Genomic DNA, 14,765 nt, shown 5'->3' with positions numbered 1-14,765 from the left:
TTTCTTATACTTTACTCGCTAATACGTATTCTTCAATCTAGCAATGCTGGCCTCTTAGCCATTCTGTGAACAAGACATTTCATCTCTAGGCTCTGGGCATTTTCTCTGACTGTTGCACATGCCTACGATGTTCTTTTTCCTCAACTCCACTTATTGACTTCTCTGACTTCCTTTAAGTTCCAACTAAAATCTCATCTTTTACAAGGAGCCTTATCCAACCCCACTTAATTCTAGTGCCTTCCCTCTGTTTATCATTTCTTTTTTATCCCCTTATATAGCTTGCTTTGTATATATTTGTTTGCTTGTTGTCTCCCCATTAGATTGTAAACTCCTTGAGGGCAGGGTCTATCTTGTGCCTCTTTTTTGTAACCTCTGCATTTAGTACAGTGACTGGCACATAGTAGATATTTAGTTAATCTTTATTGATTGATTAAAACATGCAAGAAAATTATGAAAAATAAAATTAACAACTTGGTTGAAGAAATATAAAACAGTACTGAAGAAAACATCTTGAATTTTGGGCATTTCTCATTTTACTCTCTTCTTTTATTAGTTAATTTTTGTCATATGAAAGGTCACTAATAAAAAAATAAGAAAGAAGAAGGCAAGCAGTCATATTTTCCCCGTGCCTGGTTTCTTGCTCTGGTTTTGTTTTGTGTGTGAGACAAAGTAACTTACTTGACTGTGTGCTTAATAATTTTAATAATCTTTATGAATGAAAAATTAGCTTAAATATAAAAACCCTTAATTTTTTTAATGGTTCTCCTAAAAATCTAATCCTTTTTTTTTCTTTCTCCTACCATCTTGCACTAAATCGGGATTATCATGGAAGCTTCCTGAGGTGAACATATATAGCAAAATCTTTCTTTTTTTTTTCAACAACACTTAATTTGGAAAATTCATTTAATTTCTCCTTATTGCTTTTCCTCTTATAATTATTCTTGGCAGGTAAAAAAAATTATAATATCTCCTTCCTCTGCAACAAAAAGTAAATAAACAAGAAATTCACACGTAGAACACCATAGGCCTGACTCTGATCCTGTTCAAGTACCTTTTTTTAAACATTCTCTTATCTTTTTGTATCATTATAATTCCTTCGTATCCTGCATAACCCTTAAAAATGATGGTGCCTTGTTAGGTTAAGATTCCTATTTCCAGTCATCATAATCTCACTCTAAACCTTCTTGTAAAGCATCTTCTTTCCCCATAAATTGCCTCAGGTTAGCCTGACCCTAATGATCACATTTCACATCTAAAAGAAAAGTATAAGTAGGCCATTGTGAAGGTATCTCTTCTTCAGAGGAATTGTTTGGACAGATAGAAATTCTCTAAAAAAACTGATTTGTTAATCTGCTATTTGCTTTAGTTGAAAATTTTGGAGAAAATATAGCTGATTTTCCCAATAAGCAATCAATAATTATAATAATAATACAAATTTATATAATACCTTAAGGATAATACTTTCACAAAACCCTGTTCTGTTGCCTCATCACTGCTTAGAGGTGTACCTGGATTCTTGAAGGTTATTCTCGTAGAGCATAATAAACTTTGTAGATTTCCTCGTACTGGGGTGGCTTTGAGTACAGTCTCAGCAGCAAATTATGCCCGTTATCTGAGAAGCATCCTAACTACAGAGAAGCTTATCACCAGCAAAATGGCTACTTATGATGACTCCTTTGACCTTGGCAATTCATGAAAACAAAGAAAATTAAAAATGGCCCCCACTCTTTTGCATACTCCTTCTGTGCATCTGTAATGGCAGAAGTGGAATCACTGAAAAGGGGACAAAAAGTACAAAGAGTCAGCATTTTTAAGATTGTTTCAGCAATTAATTTAGCTGTTGATACTCTAAATGTGAGATCCTTGTCCAAGGACCAACAAATGGAAATACTTCTAAAGGAACTTAGTTCCATCAGCTTTTAACAGTCTCACTGTATAGGAAATTAGAAAGCACAATGAAGTTGCACTCATATGGAAGAATGGACACAAGTTCTCCTTGGTGAGTCAAAGAGTTGTTAGTCAATTTTATCATGTATCTAAGGACAAGAAACATCATTTCATGTGACATTTTGTCACCTCTACAAGATCAGCTTGAAAATAATTGTAACATATGTCAAAAATCTGTTGTAAAGAATGAAGACAAAAAAAAACCCCGTGATGCGTTTGATAAGCCTCTTCAAATTAAATAATGCTATTTTTAATGTCTGGTGATTTTAATGCAAAGATGGGTGTAAGGGAAGTCAGCAAAAAATATTTTAGAAAAGACGGTTCAGGAATAAGATAGAAAAGAGTGTCAGAGGTTTGTAGACCTAGAAGCCTCCTGTCATCTGAGAGATTGCTCTTTTTTTCCCCAAAAAGTGAGTTGGCAGGTACAGAAATAGTGAGCATCAAATATGGTCATAAAAATGAAGCTGATTCTGTTATGACAGGAAATAACTGCTTAAGGTAATGACTGTGGGTTATTTCCAAATAAGCTTTCTATATATAGTCATACCATTGACTTGTTGTAGTAAAGATAAAAATCCTTATCAAACTAGAAGAAAAATAAAAATGCAAAGATAAGGTGAATAATTGAGGGAACTCCAACCTGACCTATTTAAAGAAATTTTTGAATCGGACAATTGGAAAATAATTGCCACAAGGAAGAGACCAAAAGAGTCTAGAAATCACCTCAGTCAAAAAAAAAAACAAAAAACCCTTGAGCACCTTTCCTAGTGAAGAGAAATGACAGCCAAAGATTTTAACTGAGTTCACAGCAGAAAATCACTTGTAATATCTTATGCTCAAAAATGGTGCGTTATCATCATTTTATAAGCAATGTCACCTCATGAAACTCCCCAAGAAACCAAAAGTAAAAATAAATTTTAAAATATTTGGGAAGAAGCCCACCTAATCAAAATTAGCAAAGGGAACTATAGTGACGAAAGTGGAAGGAGGATGAGGATAGAACCAAAAGCAGAAAAGAGCAAAGATTTGTGTTCATCATCTTTCCACCATCAGTGATAATGGAGCTACTACATTTGGATTATAACCGTCCCAATACCGTCAGAAAACAAAGAAGTGGCACTGAAGAAAATAAATCAAATCTGTATCCAGAAGAAGTCTGTGCTGGAATCAAAAGAAATTTAAGGGTATGAGAGGTTGAAAAGGATCTTTAAAAGAGGAGGTCACCAAAAGCATGAGAAAAAAAAACATTGTTGCCAGAAAATAGAGTTAAGAGAATATTTATAACTTTGGGTCACTAAGCCTATTTTGCCATCTATACAAAATTTTTTTTATGTGAGTCATTTATACTTGTTTCTAGGGTACCCTTGATGAAGGTATTTTAATAAAATATTAATATAACATTATATATAAAAACAAAATTAATAAGTATATTTACAAATTATTAATTATATTAATATGTAAAATTTGTAATATGCAATTATAATATTAATATATTGTATATTATATATCATACATTAATATTATACATAATAAAATTATATAAAAGGGAGGCCTTTCTTAAACTTTCTTTAGCAGATCATGTCTTTATATAGTCACAGTGCAGAGCTATGCAGAGTACAAGATCCTATTCTACTTATTGTTTGTTTACTATAAAAAAGAATTTTATTCAGTAGTACAAAATACCACCTTAGAAGATTTAACAACACGACAACCTTTGTTTGATACAACCCTTTTGTTAGTATCTAGGAAAGCACAAAGCAAGGAGATACATGCTCGCAAAGGTGTTTTCCACTGTCATGGAGGATATACAACTCTGAGTACAAGTAGAAAAGAAGTTCCCCATAATTGATAGAGTTTTCCAAATGCTCCCCTTTGCAGGTAATATTAAAAAGTGATTGCATTAAGTCCTGGAGCATTCCAGAGTCTAAATGAGATTACCTTTCACTCAAGTTTGACCTATTAATAGGGGGAAAACATTTGGAAAGCTACAATACCTGTTTCCAAAACTATGACGATGATAGGCAGTTAAATGGACAGTTCACAAGTTAGACAACAAACTGGGCCTAGACTCTAACAAAACAAGGAGAGGGGGATGGATTGCCTTTGGGAAAGTATGCAGTGCTTCTAATGAACCCAAACTTATTCGTGAATCAAAGACCCAGCTTTTTTTTTAAAGCTCAGTATTTTTTTTTCAATTAAGTTTTGTAAAATTTTGTAAAATCCCTCCTCCCCAAGACAGCAAGCAGTCTGATATAGGTTATACATATACAGTCATATTAAGCAGATTTCCACATTAGTCATGTTGTGAAAGAGGAGTCAGAACAAAAGGGGAAAACCACAAGAAAGGGGAAAAAAAAGAAAATAGCATGCTTCGATCTGCATTCAGACTCTATAGTTCTTTCTTTGGATGTGGATAGCATTTTCCTTCCTGAGTCTTTTGGAATTGTCATGGATCATTGTATTGCTGAGAAGACTAAGTCTATCATAGCTCATCATTGCACAATGTTGCTGTTAACTGTGTACAATGTTCTCCTGGTTCTGCTCACTTCACTCAGCATCAATTCATGTAAGTCTTTTCAGGTTTTTCTGGAATCTGCTTGCTCATCATTTCTTATAGAACAATAGTATTCCATTATATGCATATGCCACAACTTGTTCTGCCATTCCTCAGTTGATGGACAATTTCCAATTCTTGGCTACCACAAAAAGAGCTGCTATAAATATTTTTGTACGCGTGGATCCTTTTCCCTCTTTTATGATTTCTTTGGGACACGAATCCAGTAGTGCTGTTGCTGAGTCAAAGAGTATGCTTAATTGCTCTCTGAAATGGTTGGATCACTTCACAAAAGGCCCATCTTTTTAACAACGATATGATTGCCTTAAGGGCAATGATGGGCGTGAGCAGGCTGCAGCACATTACAAATAAAGATTTGTACAGCTGAAGTGGTATAAAGCAGAGGTGTCAAGCACAAGACCAAGGTCTGCATTGTGTCCCATAACACTCGGTAGTGAGTAGTGAACTAAACTGGAAAATATTTAACAAAATTAACAAAAATAGAATAGAATATAGGTAATGTTAATATGTAGTTTTCTAAGTCAACATGCAGCCCTATAAGAATCGTTAGGTAATTTTAGTGGCCCCATTTCTATTTGAGTTTGATACCGTCAATGTAAAGACCATCATCAGAAATACATCATTGGAAAGAACGTGAGTCAGAGTGAAGGATAACTAATACCCACATGCATCTTTGGTGTCCAGGCACTATTCGGAGGACTAAGGAAAGCCACCCTGTCCTCCCCAGCGTGTGGAGTAGAGAATTTAAAGAACGATAAAGGCAAGAATCCTGCAGGATGCGAAGGCATTAAATGGGTTGCTGTTGATGTTATTACAGGTAGTATCCATATTGATGAGATTATTGATCCATCAGATTATTAAAGTAAAATTTACAATCCTGTGAATTACAGATATTCTTATCCCTATTTATTTAGGTGAGGAAACAGGTATTTTCCTATGATCACGCAGCTATAGTAGCTATAGTTTATTACATATCTGAGCCAGAACTTTTACCCAGGCCCCCTCTTTCCAGCTCTGATACTCTACCTGATGTCACAATTTTAGAAATCGCTCTGCTAATTTGGCTATTTTCTGGGCCTTACCTTTTATACAAAAATTGAGACCTTGGATTCTGTATAAATTTATGAGCTGTTAAAAATCTCAAAAATCACTATTCAAGGGCTAAAAGAGCAATTTAGGGAAAGAAAATTGTGTGTTCCAACCTGTTGTGTTTCTGTTTATCTAGTCCAACCCTTTTGTTTTTTAAATAAGGAAGCTAAGAACCAAATTAGTGAAGTGGTGGTTTATTCTCTCTTAATAGTTTTGTTTTGTTTTTCCCAATTCAGCAAACATTTCTTGAGTACCTATCATGGTTTTATGAAAGGCATTTTTACTTACAGTTATCTTTCCAACACCAAAATTTCTAGATTTTGCATTCTGTTCTTATAAATGCATTTTTTTCCTTTGCATGTGATATTGTTGTATACTTTAAAGTTCTTACATTTTGTGAGTTTTTAATCATCTACTGAAATTTCAGTTTATTTTGGTGCAACAGGAATAATTCAAGTGCAGGGTTTTTTTTAATTCTAGAATTCAGTTTAAAATCTCATGTTGGCTTGAGCTTTGTCTTCTAGGGTCAATATTAACTAGTCTGATTTTTCAGTAGGAATAATTTTCATTATAAATAACATTTTAAAAAGAAACATGTTCTGTTCCATGTTCTCCATCATGTAACCATTTATAAATTTAGTCTGAATATAGGCCATCCCTAAATATAAACCAGACCCCTAAAATTCTATCTCTCTGAAAGGAAAACAGTATATAGGCTGAAAAATAACACCAATTATCAACCTTATTCTAGTGTTTGTACACACTAGATGTAGAAGAAAGGTGCAGCCCATATTCAGGCCAGTCAGATGTATCTCAAATCTAAATTTATGATTCTCCTCCCTAAAAATGCTGAAGTATTTTTGAAACACTTTTTACAAGAAAAACTGATTTAGGAAGTTTCAGAATCAATCCATCAATTAATATCAAGCATTTATTAGGCACGTACTAGGAATGATGACAGTATTTCTCAACATGACCTTTTCCCCACTTCTGTTGATCTAATTAAAAGACTTCATTTGGGGGGAATGTTTTGTGTTTGAATTTAGGGGCATGCTGACCAATGAAACATTATGTCACTAGTTGATCATTACTATAAATTCTTGAAAGTCATGAGTCCCAGAATTAGCTTAGAAGAGCAAACGAAGCTATTGATTATATTATTATTTTTACTACTGCCTAATTTTTGTGGAAAATAAATTATCTTGGTAGTCATTCGCTAATGTTTTGTGCATTTGGTAATTTCATCTTCTTTAATTTTCTCTCTGTGTGTATACATATGTATACGTACACGTACACACATATATATGTGCATATAGAAATAGTACAAAACTTAGTATTAAAATATTTACTAAAATTATTGAATTTTCATTATGGAAGTAATTATGTCCTTTTTAACCTTATTTGTTAATAATTGTATAAAATGCAATGATTATTGTTTTATATATTGTTTATATATATTGTTTATTTAACAATAAAAATATTGTTTATTTATAGGCAGTTGACTGGTGGAGTTTAGGTGTTCTTATGTATGAATTATTAACTGGAGCATCTCCGTTTACTGTTGATGGAGAGAAAAATTCCCAAGCTGAAATATCTAGGTAAGTTTAATAAAATAAATGTGTTGTTTTTCATTGAAACTGATTAAAGTGCTACAGGAAGCAGATTAAAACATAAATCTTATTTCAGATTCGTTGGGGTTGGGGATGAGCATGCCAATTATTTCTGGCTTCAAAAATGTTGTTTGTTTGTTTTTACTAAAAGTAGGCTTAATTTGTACTTGAAAATATTGTGATGAGCTTCCTCTTATCTAAATTGGACTATCAAAAATCTGAAAGCTAGAAAAGATCATGAAATTTAATAAGATGCTTTGATGCTTCAATAAGGTATCCATTGTATAATATATTTAGCAGTTCTTTTTATGCAACTTTTAAAATCCGTTCTAGATTTTTGGTTGCAATTTATAAACATAGCTGATAATAGGAATTTTACTCTCAAGATAATCACTCTCATTATAAAGTTTTACCAACTTTAAAGTATAGTGAAAACCTATAAATTATCTACCATGAACCACTAAAATTATATATTCCTCTCCTCTTGGGTGGGCAATGTGAGAAATACTGAAAACTCCACATGGCCATCAATGAATTAAAGAAAGATTTTATTTATCCTTCTCTTGCCAGAGACCACAAAAGCCCATGACCCATAAGGAGACATACCCTTTCAGACAATTACAAAGCATTTTATATCTTATCCTGATTTGAATTTCCCTCCCCTATACTCCATTGGCCAAGCATTACAGGGTCTACAGCCAATCTGAAGACACCTAAACCCCCACCCCCACCCCCTACCCCCACGGGTCTCCCCGCTTACATCTCTCATTTCCACATTTCAGTTCCCTCTCCCCTTTCGTTCTTATTCTCTTATACTTTATTTAGTAAAGGAATGACAAGCCATAAATACTTTTAATTTCATCCCAGGATATCTGCATCACTCAGATTATATAATCTCCATAGCATGAGAAAGGAATTTTCTCAGTTGATAAGAGTTCACCAAAGTGTGAGTTGAAGATTCCACCCAGCATGTCCGTAAGAAAAGTCCCATTATCTAAGACTGAATCTGGGTTAATGGGCCTCATCCTTAGTGAGTTTAACCTGGCCTTGCAGTTTTTTTACACAGGAAAAAGGCCTTCTCAGAGAACAAAGAGTATCTGCTGTCAACCTCTGGGCTACATCACCCACTGCTTTCTACTACAAGCATTAGCCATAAGTATGACTTCTTATGTATCACATGATTTCTGTGGAAACACAAGTTCAATCATCTCTTACAATAACTCAAAATAATAAAAACTCCTTTCCCTAATTCAGATAAGTCATTCATCTTTAACTTAAAGTCTTACAGAGTTTCATGTATACCCAGAAGTTTAGTGACTTGCCTAGGCTTACATAGCTACTATTTGTCAGATGTAGGCCTTGAAGGCAAGTCTTGGTGACTCCAAGAGCAAATTTCTCTAGCTACTATATCAAGCTTCTAGAAGCTCACAAAATTATATATGTGATACACATATATGTGTTAAATATTTTATACATATCTTTAATCACTGAAATAAAACAGATTTATGTCAAGAATTTCTATTTAAAAATAGATATATAAATATTATATGAACACATAATAAAGTTGCAGAATTTGAAGTAATCATTATTATTGTTTTTCTTACTCAGTAATTTTCTTTTAAATATTTTTTTCTTTTTATATCAACTTCATTTTCAAATTTATCCTTCCTTCTTGCCCTACCCACTTAACAAAGAATAAAAAAAGAAAGAAAAATAAAGCATTTTATCAAAGCTAACCAGCTCCACAGCTGAGTCCAATGGCATATGCAATGTTTCACAATCATGTTTCACCCAGTATGATGGGAGAGAAATAGATTTTTCTTACCTCTTCTTCTGAGTCATATGGTCATTGTAACTTTACAGCATTCAGTTTCTTTTTGTTTGTTTTAAATTGTCATTTACATTTTTATAGTCATGGCATGTGTTTATTTCTCAATTCTGCATATTTCACTTTTCCTCGGTTCATGGTTTTCTATACTTCTCTGAATTCTTCATATTCAGCATTCGTTTTTTAACCTGAAATTTCATTGGTAATGGTAATTTCCAGCCAAGAAATTCCCTGTCCCAATACAAATTGGCACCTGCCCTACAATGTATAGTCTATTGAGAGTTGCCATTGTTTTTTCATATACCACAGTTTGTTTAGCTAGTCATTTGTTTCCACTAAAAGGTAGTCCTTTGTTTCTTCTTACTGTTAGAAACATATTTACATTGTCTAGGAATAAGCAATACTTGTTGGAAGGCCAAGAAGGTTAATTATATCTTACATTCATTTCTCCTGCATAAATGAGTATGTCCCCTGAACAGAGTACAGGAGAGTACAAAGGACTCAGATGGATGCCAGTCCTTTTATTGACGCGCGCCACCCCCTTCGAATCTCCCGCCAGGCTCTTCATTGGCCAGATACAAACCCCTGACTGCCTATGTCAGGCCCTCCTCAAATGGTTCATTTACGCATGTGTACAAGCCTCTAACCTTCTAGCCTGTTCTCTGTTAGATCAAAGCTGATTAGAAATCAGTCATCTGACTTACATTCTGCTAAAACTGGTGGGGAGGGGGAGAGGAACACCTTCAACTCGGTGGAAACAAAACTGCTCCTCTCCACCCCCCATTTCTTACAATTTCCCCTTCTTCTTTTATTCAAATTTTTGTTTCCACATCTTTAATACTCCCTTACTCTCCTTCTCATCTGAATTTTCCCCTTTAACCATCACCCCTTTAAGTAAATATGGGAAGAGGTAAAGGTTGATCAAGGCACTGACAAATCAAAAGGGGCAGGAACATCATAAATGAAGTCCTTTGGTTCTTGGTATTTGTTCCAGCCATCTCCAGCACAGCATCTTCTTCTTGTCTTCTTGTAGCAACCAGCTTTCTTTCCATTCGCCTACAAAAGTGACCTTAGCACAATTTTAAGTTACCATTTCTAATCTTTATATCTTTATCATTTTTACAAATTCAAAATTGGAACCTTGATCAATTGTCATGTTTAAGAAATTCACCTCAGAACCCAGTTTCTTATACTTTACATTAACCCATTACTAATTTCCTCATCAGGAGAATGAGATTTCACTAAGGAATTAACAACAGGCTCCAGTACATACATAAATATATTAAACAATCAATTTTTTAACACAGTACATATAAAATCTTAAACTTTTAGTCATTCCCTGTTTCTTTGATGGCATTTACAAAATAAACCACAAGCCATTCTTCTTTTAACATTACTAATTGTAACAAAACTTTAGACAAGCATTATATTAACCAAATAACAAAATATTATTCTCACAAGCCCTTGACCTAATTGTCTCCATGGCATTACCAAGAATTAAAGGGCCCTAACTTATACAGGAACACTAATCCCAGTCCTAGAGTAACCTAAGATGTTCCATAATTATTTTAATAGACTTCAAGAATTGAACCATATAAATATGATAGGTTCAAACATTAACTTTATCCTTACATTTTTGGTCATGGAATGAATTCAAGTCCAGATAGCCACATTTAACTTTTCCCATCAATGCAAAAGTATTCTACAACTTATCTCTCTTAAGAAACACTGAAATTATTTTCCCCAAACTAAAAATGTCTCTGATTTAATTCCAGTAATTAATTATACCATTTGTATTACTACCCAGTTGCTCTTACATCACCTTAAAACATTTAAGGACCTTATTCCACATAGATACAACGTAACTTTAAATCCCAGCCTTAGTCTATGGGATAATGATTCAACTTTACATTTGTATTTTTATTTCACAAACTTCTTTTTCCCTTTGTCTAATTATTCCCATTAATATTTAGAAAGAATGTTGTCTTTCATATGTCTATATAGAGTACCAGTTTACCCAATCACTTGACTAAAAAACAGCAAGATTTCACGTATTTGCATTAATCAGATTTTCCATTTCTCTCCATAAAACCATCTAGGTTTTTAGGTATCACAACTTCACTTCATAATAGTAATAGATTCTGACAGATACCTTTCCTTTTATCACTAACTACTTATTTTTGATTACAGAGACCTGCCATAAAAAAGCACATCACATGGCAAGTTTCAGTAATGAAAACTTTACCAAGACGCACATCTCAAATTCTAATCTTATCCCCAAAACTCATCACTAGGAATCAGTTTTGTTGACTTCAAAAAGCCAGGTTTGGAGGTCTGCTGCCTTCTGACCCCTGCTGTTCTCTTTCTTTCAGTAAAACTTAAATCCTAGTAACTGCTGCCCCTCACCCTAACTTCACTTCTACCTGGTGGGAATAGATAGCTTATCTAGACAAATGGAAAGGTGGGGTGGGGAGACTGGCTTTTCCAGTCTCTGCCTTCTGTCTGTGGTCTCATTCAGAGACTCATAAAATTAAAGACTTCACACAGAGTTGATAAGAATTTATGCCAAGAATCTTTGTTTTAGTTAACAGAAAATGAGCTCATCTATCTTTTAAAATTATCAGATACCTTAATAAAGGAGAAATAATTTTACTTTTACCACTCTTACTCAATTTTCGTGCAAAAATCCAAATTTAAGATCTATTTACCAAAGCATAAGCTATTCATTCTTGCATCCCATTATACTAACTCAGAGATGTTCCAATATCCATCTATTATCTAATAGATTTAGCATTGTGCTTACAGAACTTCTTGATAATATAAATTTGCTGTAAAAGAAAAAGAGGGACAATATCATATATCTATAATGTTACTTGTTCATAACCAAATATAACAGTTTCAGACTATCACATTTTTATTACACTGTTTTTAAAAGATAAATTCATATATAACAAAAACCAGATTAAAATTGCTTTTAACACATTTCTACCTAACAACAGTCTCTCAAATTTTATAACCTAAGAGAATTCTAAAAATACAATTTAGAAATAAGATGAGCTCAATTACATTTCCAGATTATCACATATAGAAATTATTCATCCTGTTACTTCTGGTATTTATATATTAATATATATTAATACATATATAACATATATTAATACATCAATACCTTAAATACATTTCATGTATTAATTTAGCACTGAACAGCTCTTCTTTTGAGCTAACTGTTGCCTCTGGCCCAGGTATTAGAAATATTTGCCTGGCTATGAGTGAATTTAGAAAAAAAAGAATTTTACTTCATATCATTACTTGCTTTTATAATTCATCCAGTTTTAAAGTTGGTGGCCTGATCCTCATTGGTCAGCTTTCACCAAGCCTCATCTTAGGCATTCCAATTCCTTACCCCTTAGATTATCTTAGCCAAAATAAAAGGCCTAAGGAATTTGAAGGAGGTGTGGCCACTTGCCTTACATGCAAAAACTTTGGACTCTTTAGATCACATAGTTTTGCTGCTCTCTCACCTCTCTCATCTTCATACACATCAATTCTTTATTCCAACTTAAAATATTTTTAGTTCCCCCTCCCTTTGTCTGCCTCAGATAGCATGAGAAAGGATCTTCCACATTTGCTGAAGAGAATTGACTAGGGAGGAGCCCAGGATTTTCAATAACAAAGGTCTCATCCCTAGGTGAATTACCTTTGGTGGCAGCCTTCAAAAAAGATACCAGAGGCCTTTATCAGAACAAAGGACCAAATCTTTTAGGTATGCTGATTTAGCTTCCTCACCCACTCAGGAAGGCAAATTTTTTTTCTCAACCCTAACTACCTCAAACACTTCAAATAAATGAGAAAAAAAATGTTATACTCACCAAGCTTCTTCTCCAGCTTCTTTTTATCTTAAAACTTAAATGTCTAGGGGGCAGAGCCAAGAAGGCAGCTGGAAAGCAGGGACTTGCTTAAGCTTCCCCCCAAATCCCTCCAAACACCTGTAAAAAATGGCTGGACAAATTCTGGAGCTGCAGAGCCCACAAAATAGCAGAGAGAAACAGGTCTCCAGCCCAGGAGAGCCTGAATGGTCACCAGGAGGGTCACAGAGCTGAGGCACAGAGCTGAGAGTGGAGGGCAGTCCAGCATGGGCCATGCCAGGACAGACCAGACCCAGAGTCAGCCAGCCGGAACCGGCCTTGGGGCCATGAAACAGTAAGCTGTGGCAGTTACCAGACTTCTCAACTCACAAACGCCAAAGAGCAGATTGGGGGAAACTGCGGGATTGAGTTCAGAGCTGTCCAGTCACCAGCTCTGGGGATGGAGGGAGTAGTGTAGTGGGGGCGGTGGTAACAGCAGCAGGAAGCACCTGAGGCTGCTTCCAGAGCACCCCTGCTTCCCAAGTCCTTGGCTCACAAGGTGGGAGGAATCTAGCAGCAGATCAGAGTGGGAGTACAAGGAGTGCCTTGTGGGCACAAAGGCAGATTCTCTTGCTGTGCCCTGCTTGGATCTGTATTGCGGTCCTGGTTGGCAGTTCTTGAGGGAGGAGGAACACTGCTGTGACGGAGCCTGCAGTAACAGTGGAGTTGAAGTAGCTCTGAAAACAGCAGCGCTTGGACCCTGAAGCTTGGGACAAAATACTCTCTACTCTACAAGCAGTCATACCCTGACAAAAAGCTCAAAGGTCAAGTAAGTTGGCTGGGAACATGGCCAGGCAGAGAAAATGCTCTCAGATTCAAACTCAAACTCTAGATTCCTTTTTTGGTGACAAAGAAGGCATACAGCCAGAAGAAGTCAACAAAGTCAAAGAGCCTACATCAAAAGCCTCCAAGAAAAATATGAATTGGTCTCAGGCCATGGAAGAGCTCAAAAAGGATTTGGAAAAGCCAGTAAGAAAAGTAGAGGAAAAATTGGGAAGAGAAATGAGGGTGATGCAAGAAAACCATGAAAAACGAGTCAATGACTTGCTAAAGGAGACCCCAAAAAATACTGAAGAAAATAACACCTTAAAGAATAGACTAACTCAAATGGCAAAAGAGCTCCAAAAAGCCAATGAGAGAAGAATGCCTTCAAAGGGAGAATTAGCCAAATGGAAAAGGAGGTCCAAAAGACCACAGAAGAAAGTACCACCTTAAAAAATAGGTTGGAGCAAGTAGAAGCTAGTGACTTTATGAGAAATCAAGATATTATAAAACAGAACCAAATGAATGAAAAAAAATGGAAGACAATGTGACATATCTCATTGTAAAAACCACTGACCTGGAGAATAGATCTAGGAGAGAAAATTTTAAAATTATTTGACTACCTGAAAGCCATGATCAAAAAAAGAGCCTAGACATCATCTTTCAAGAAATTATCAAGGAAAACTGCCCTGATATTCTAGAACCAAAGGGTAAAATAGAAATTAAAAGAATCCACAGATTGCCTCCTCAAAAAGATCCCAAAAAGAAAACTTCTAGGAATATTGTCGCCAAATTCCAGAGTTTCCAGGTCAAGGAGAAAATATTACAAGTAGCCAGAAATAAACAATTTGAATATTGTGGAAACACAATAAGAATAATACAAGATCTAGCAGCTTCTACATTAAGGGATCGAAGGGCTTGGAATGTGATATTCCAGAGGTCAAAGGAGCTAGGATTAAAACCAAGAATCACCTACCCAGCAAAACTGAGTATAATACCCAAGGTAAAATATGGATTTTCAATAAAATAGAGGACTTTCAAGCTTTCTC

General features: G+C 34.9%; 1 protein-coding gene across 1 annotated transcript in view; it reads left to right on the top strand.

Moving 5' to 3' along the window:
* The window catches only part of RPS6KA5 (ribosomal protein S6 kinase A5), a 207,503-nt gene that overhangs the window by 129,284 nt on the left and 63,454 nt on the right, over positions 1–14,765 (top strand). The window contains exon 7 of the mRNA XM_036735228.1: positions 7,106–7,209. Coding sequence (XP_036591123.1) covers positions 7,106–7,209 — 104 coding nt within the window. The remainder of the gene's footprint in view (positions 1–7,105; positions 7,210–14,765) is intronic.

Source organism: Trichosurus vulpecula, chromosome 8 (genome assembly GCF_011100635.1).
Source record: "Trichosurus vulpecula isolate mTriVul1 chromosome 8, mTriVul1.pri, whole genome shotgun sequence".
Lineage (NCBI taxonomy): Eukaryota > Metazoa > Chordata > Mammalia > Diprotodontia > Phalangeridae > Trichosurus > Trichosurus vulpecula.
The sequence above is the reverse complement of the archived record's forward strand: the minus strand, read 5'-3'. Positions and strand labels throughout refer to the sequence as shown.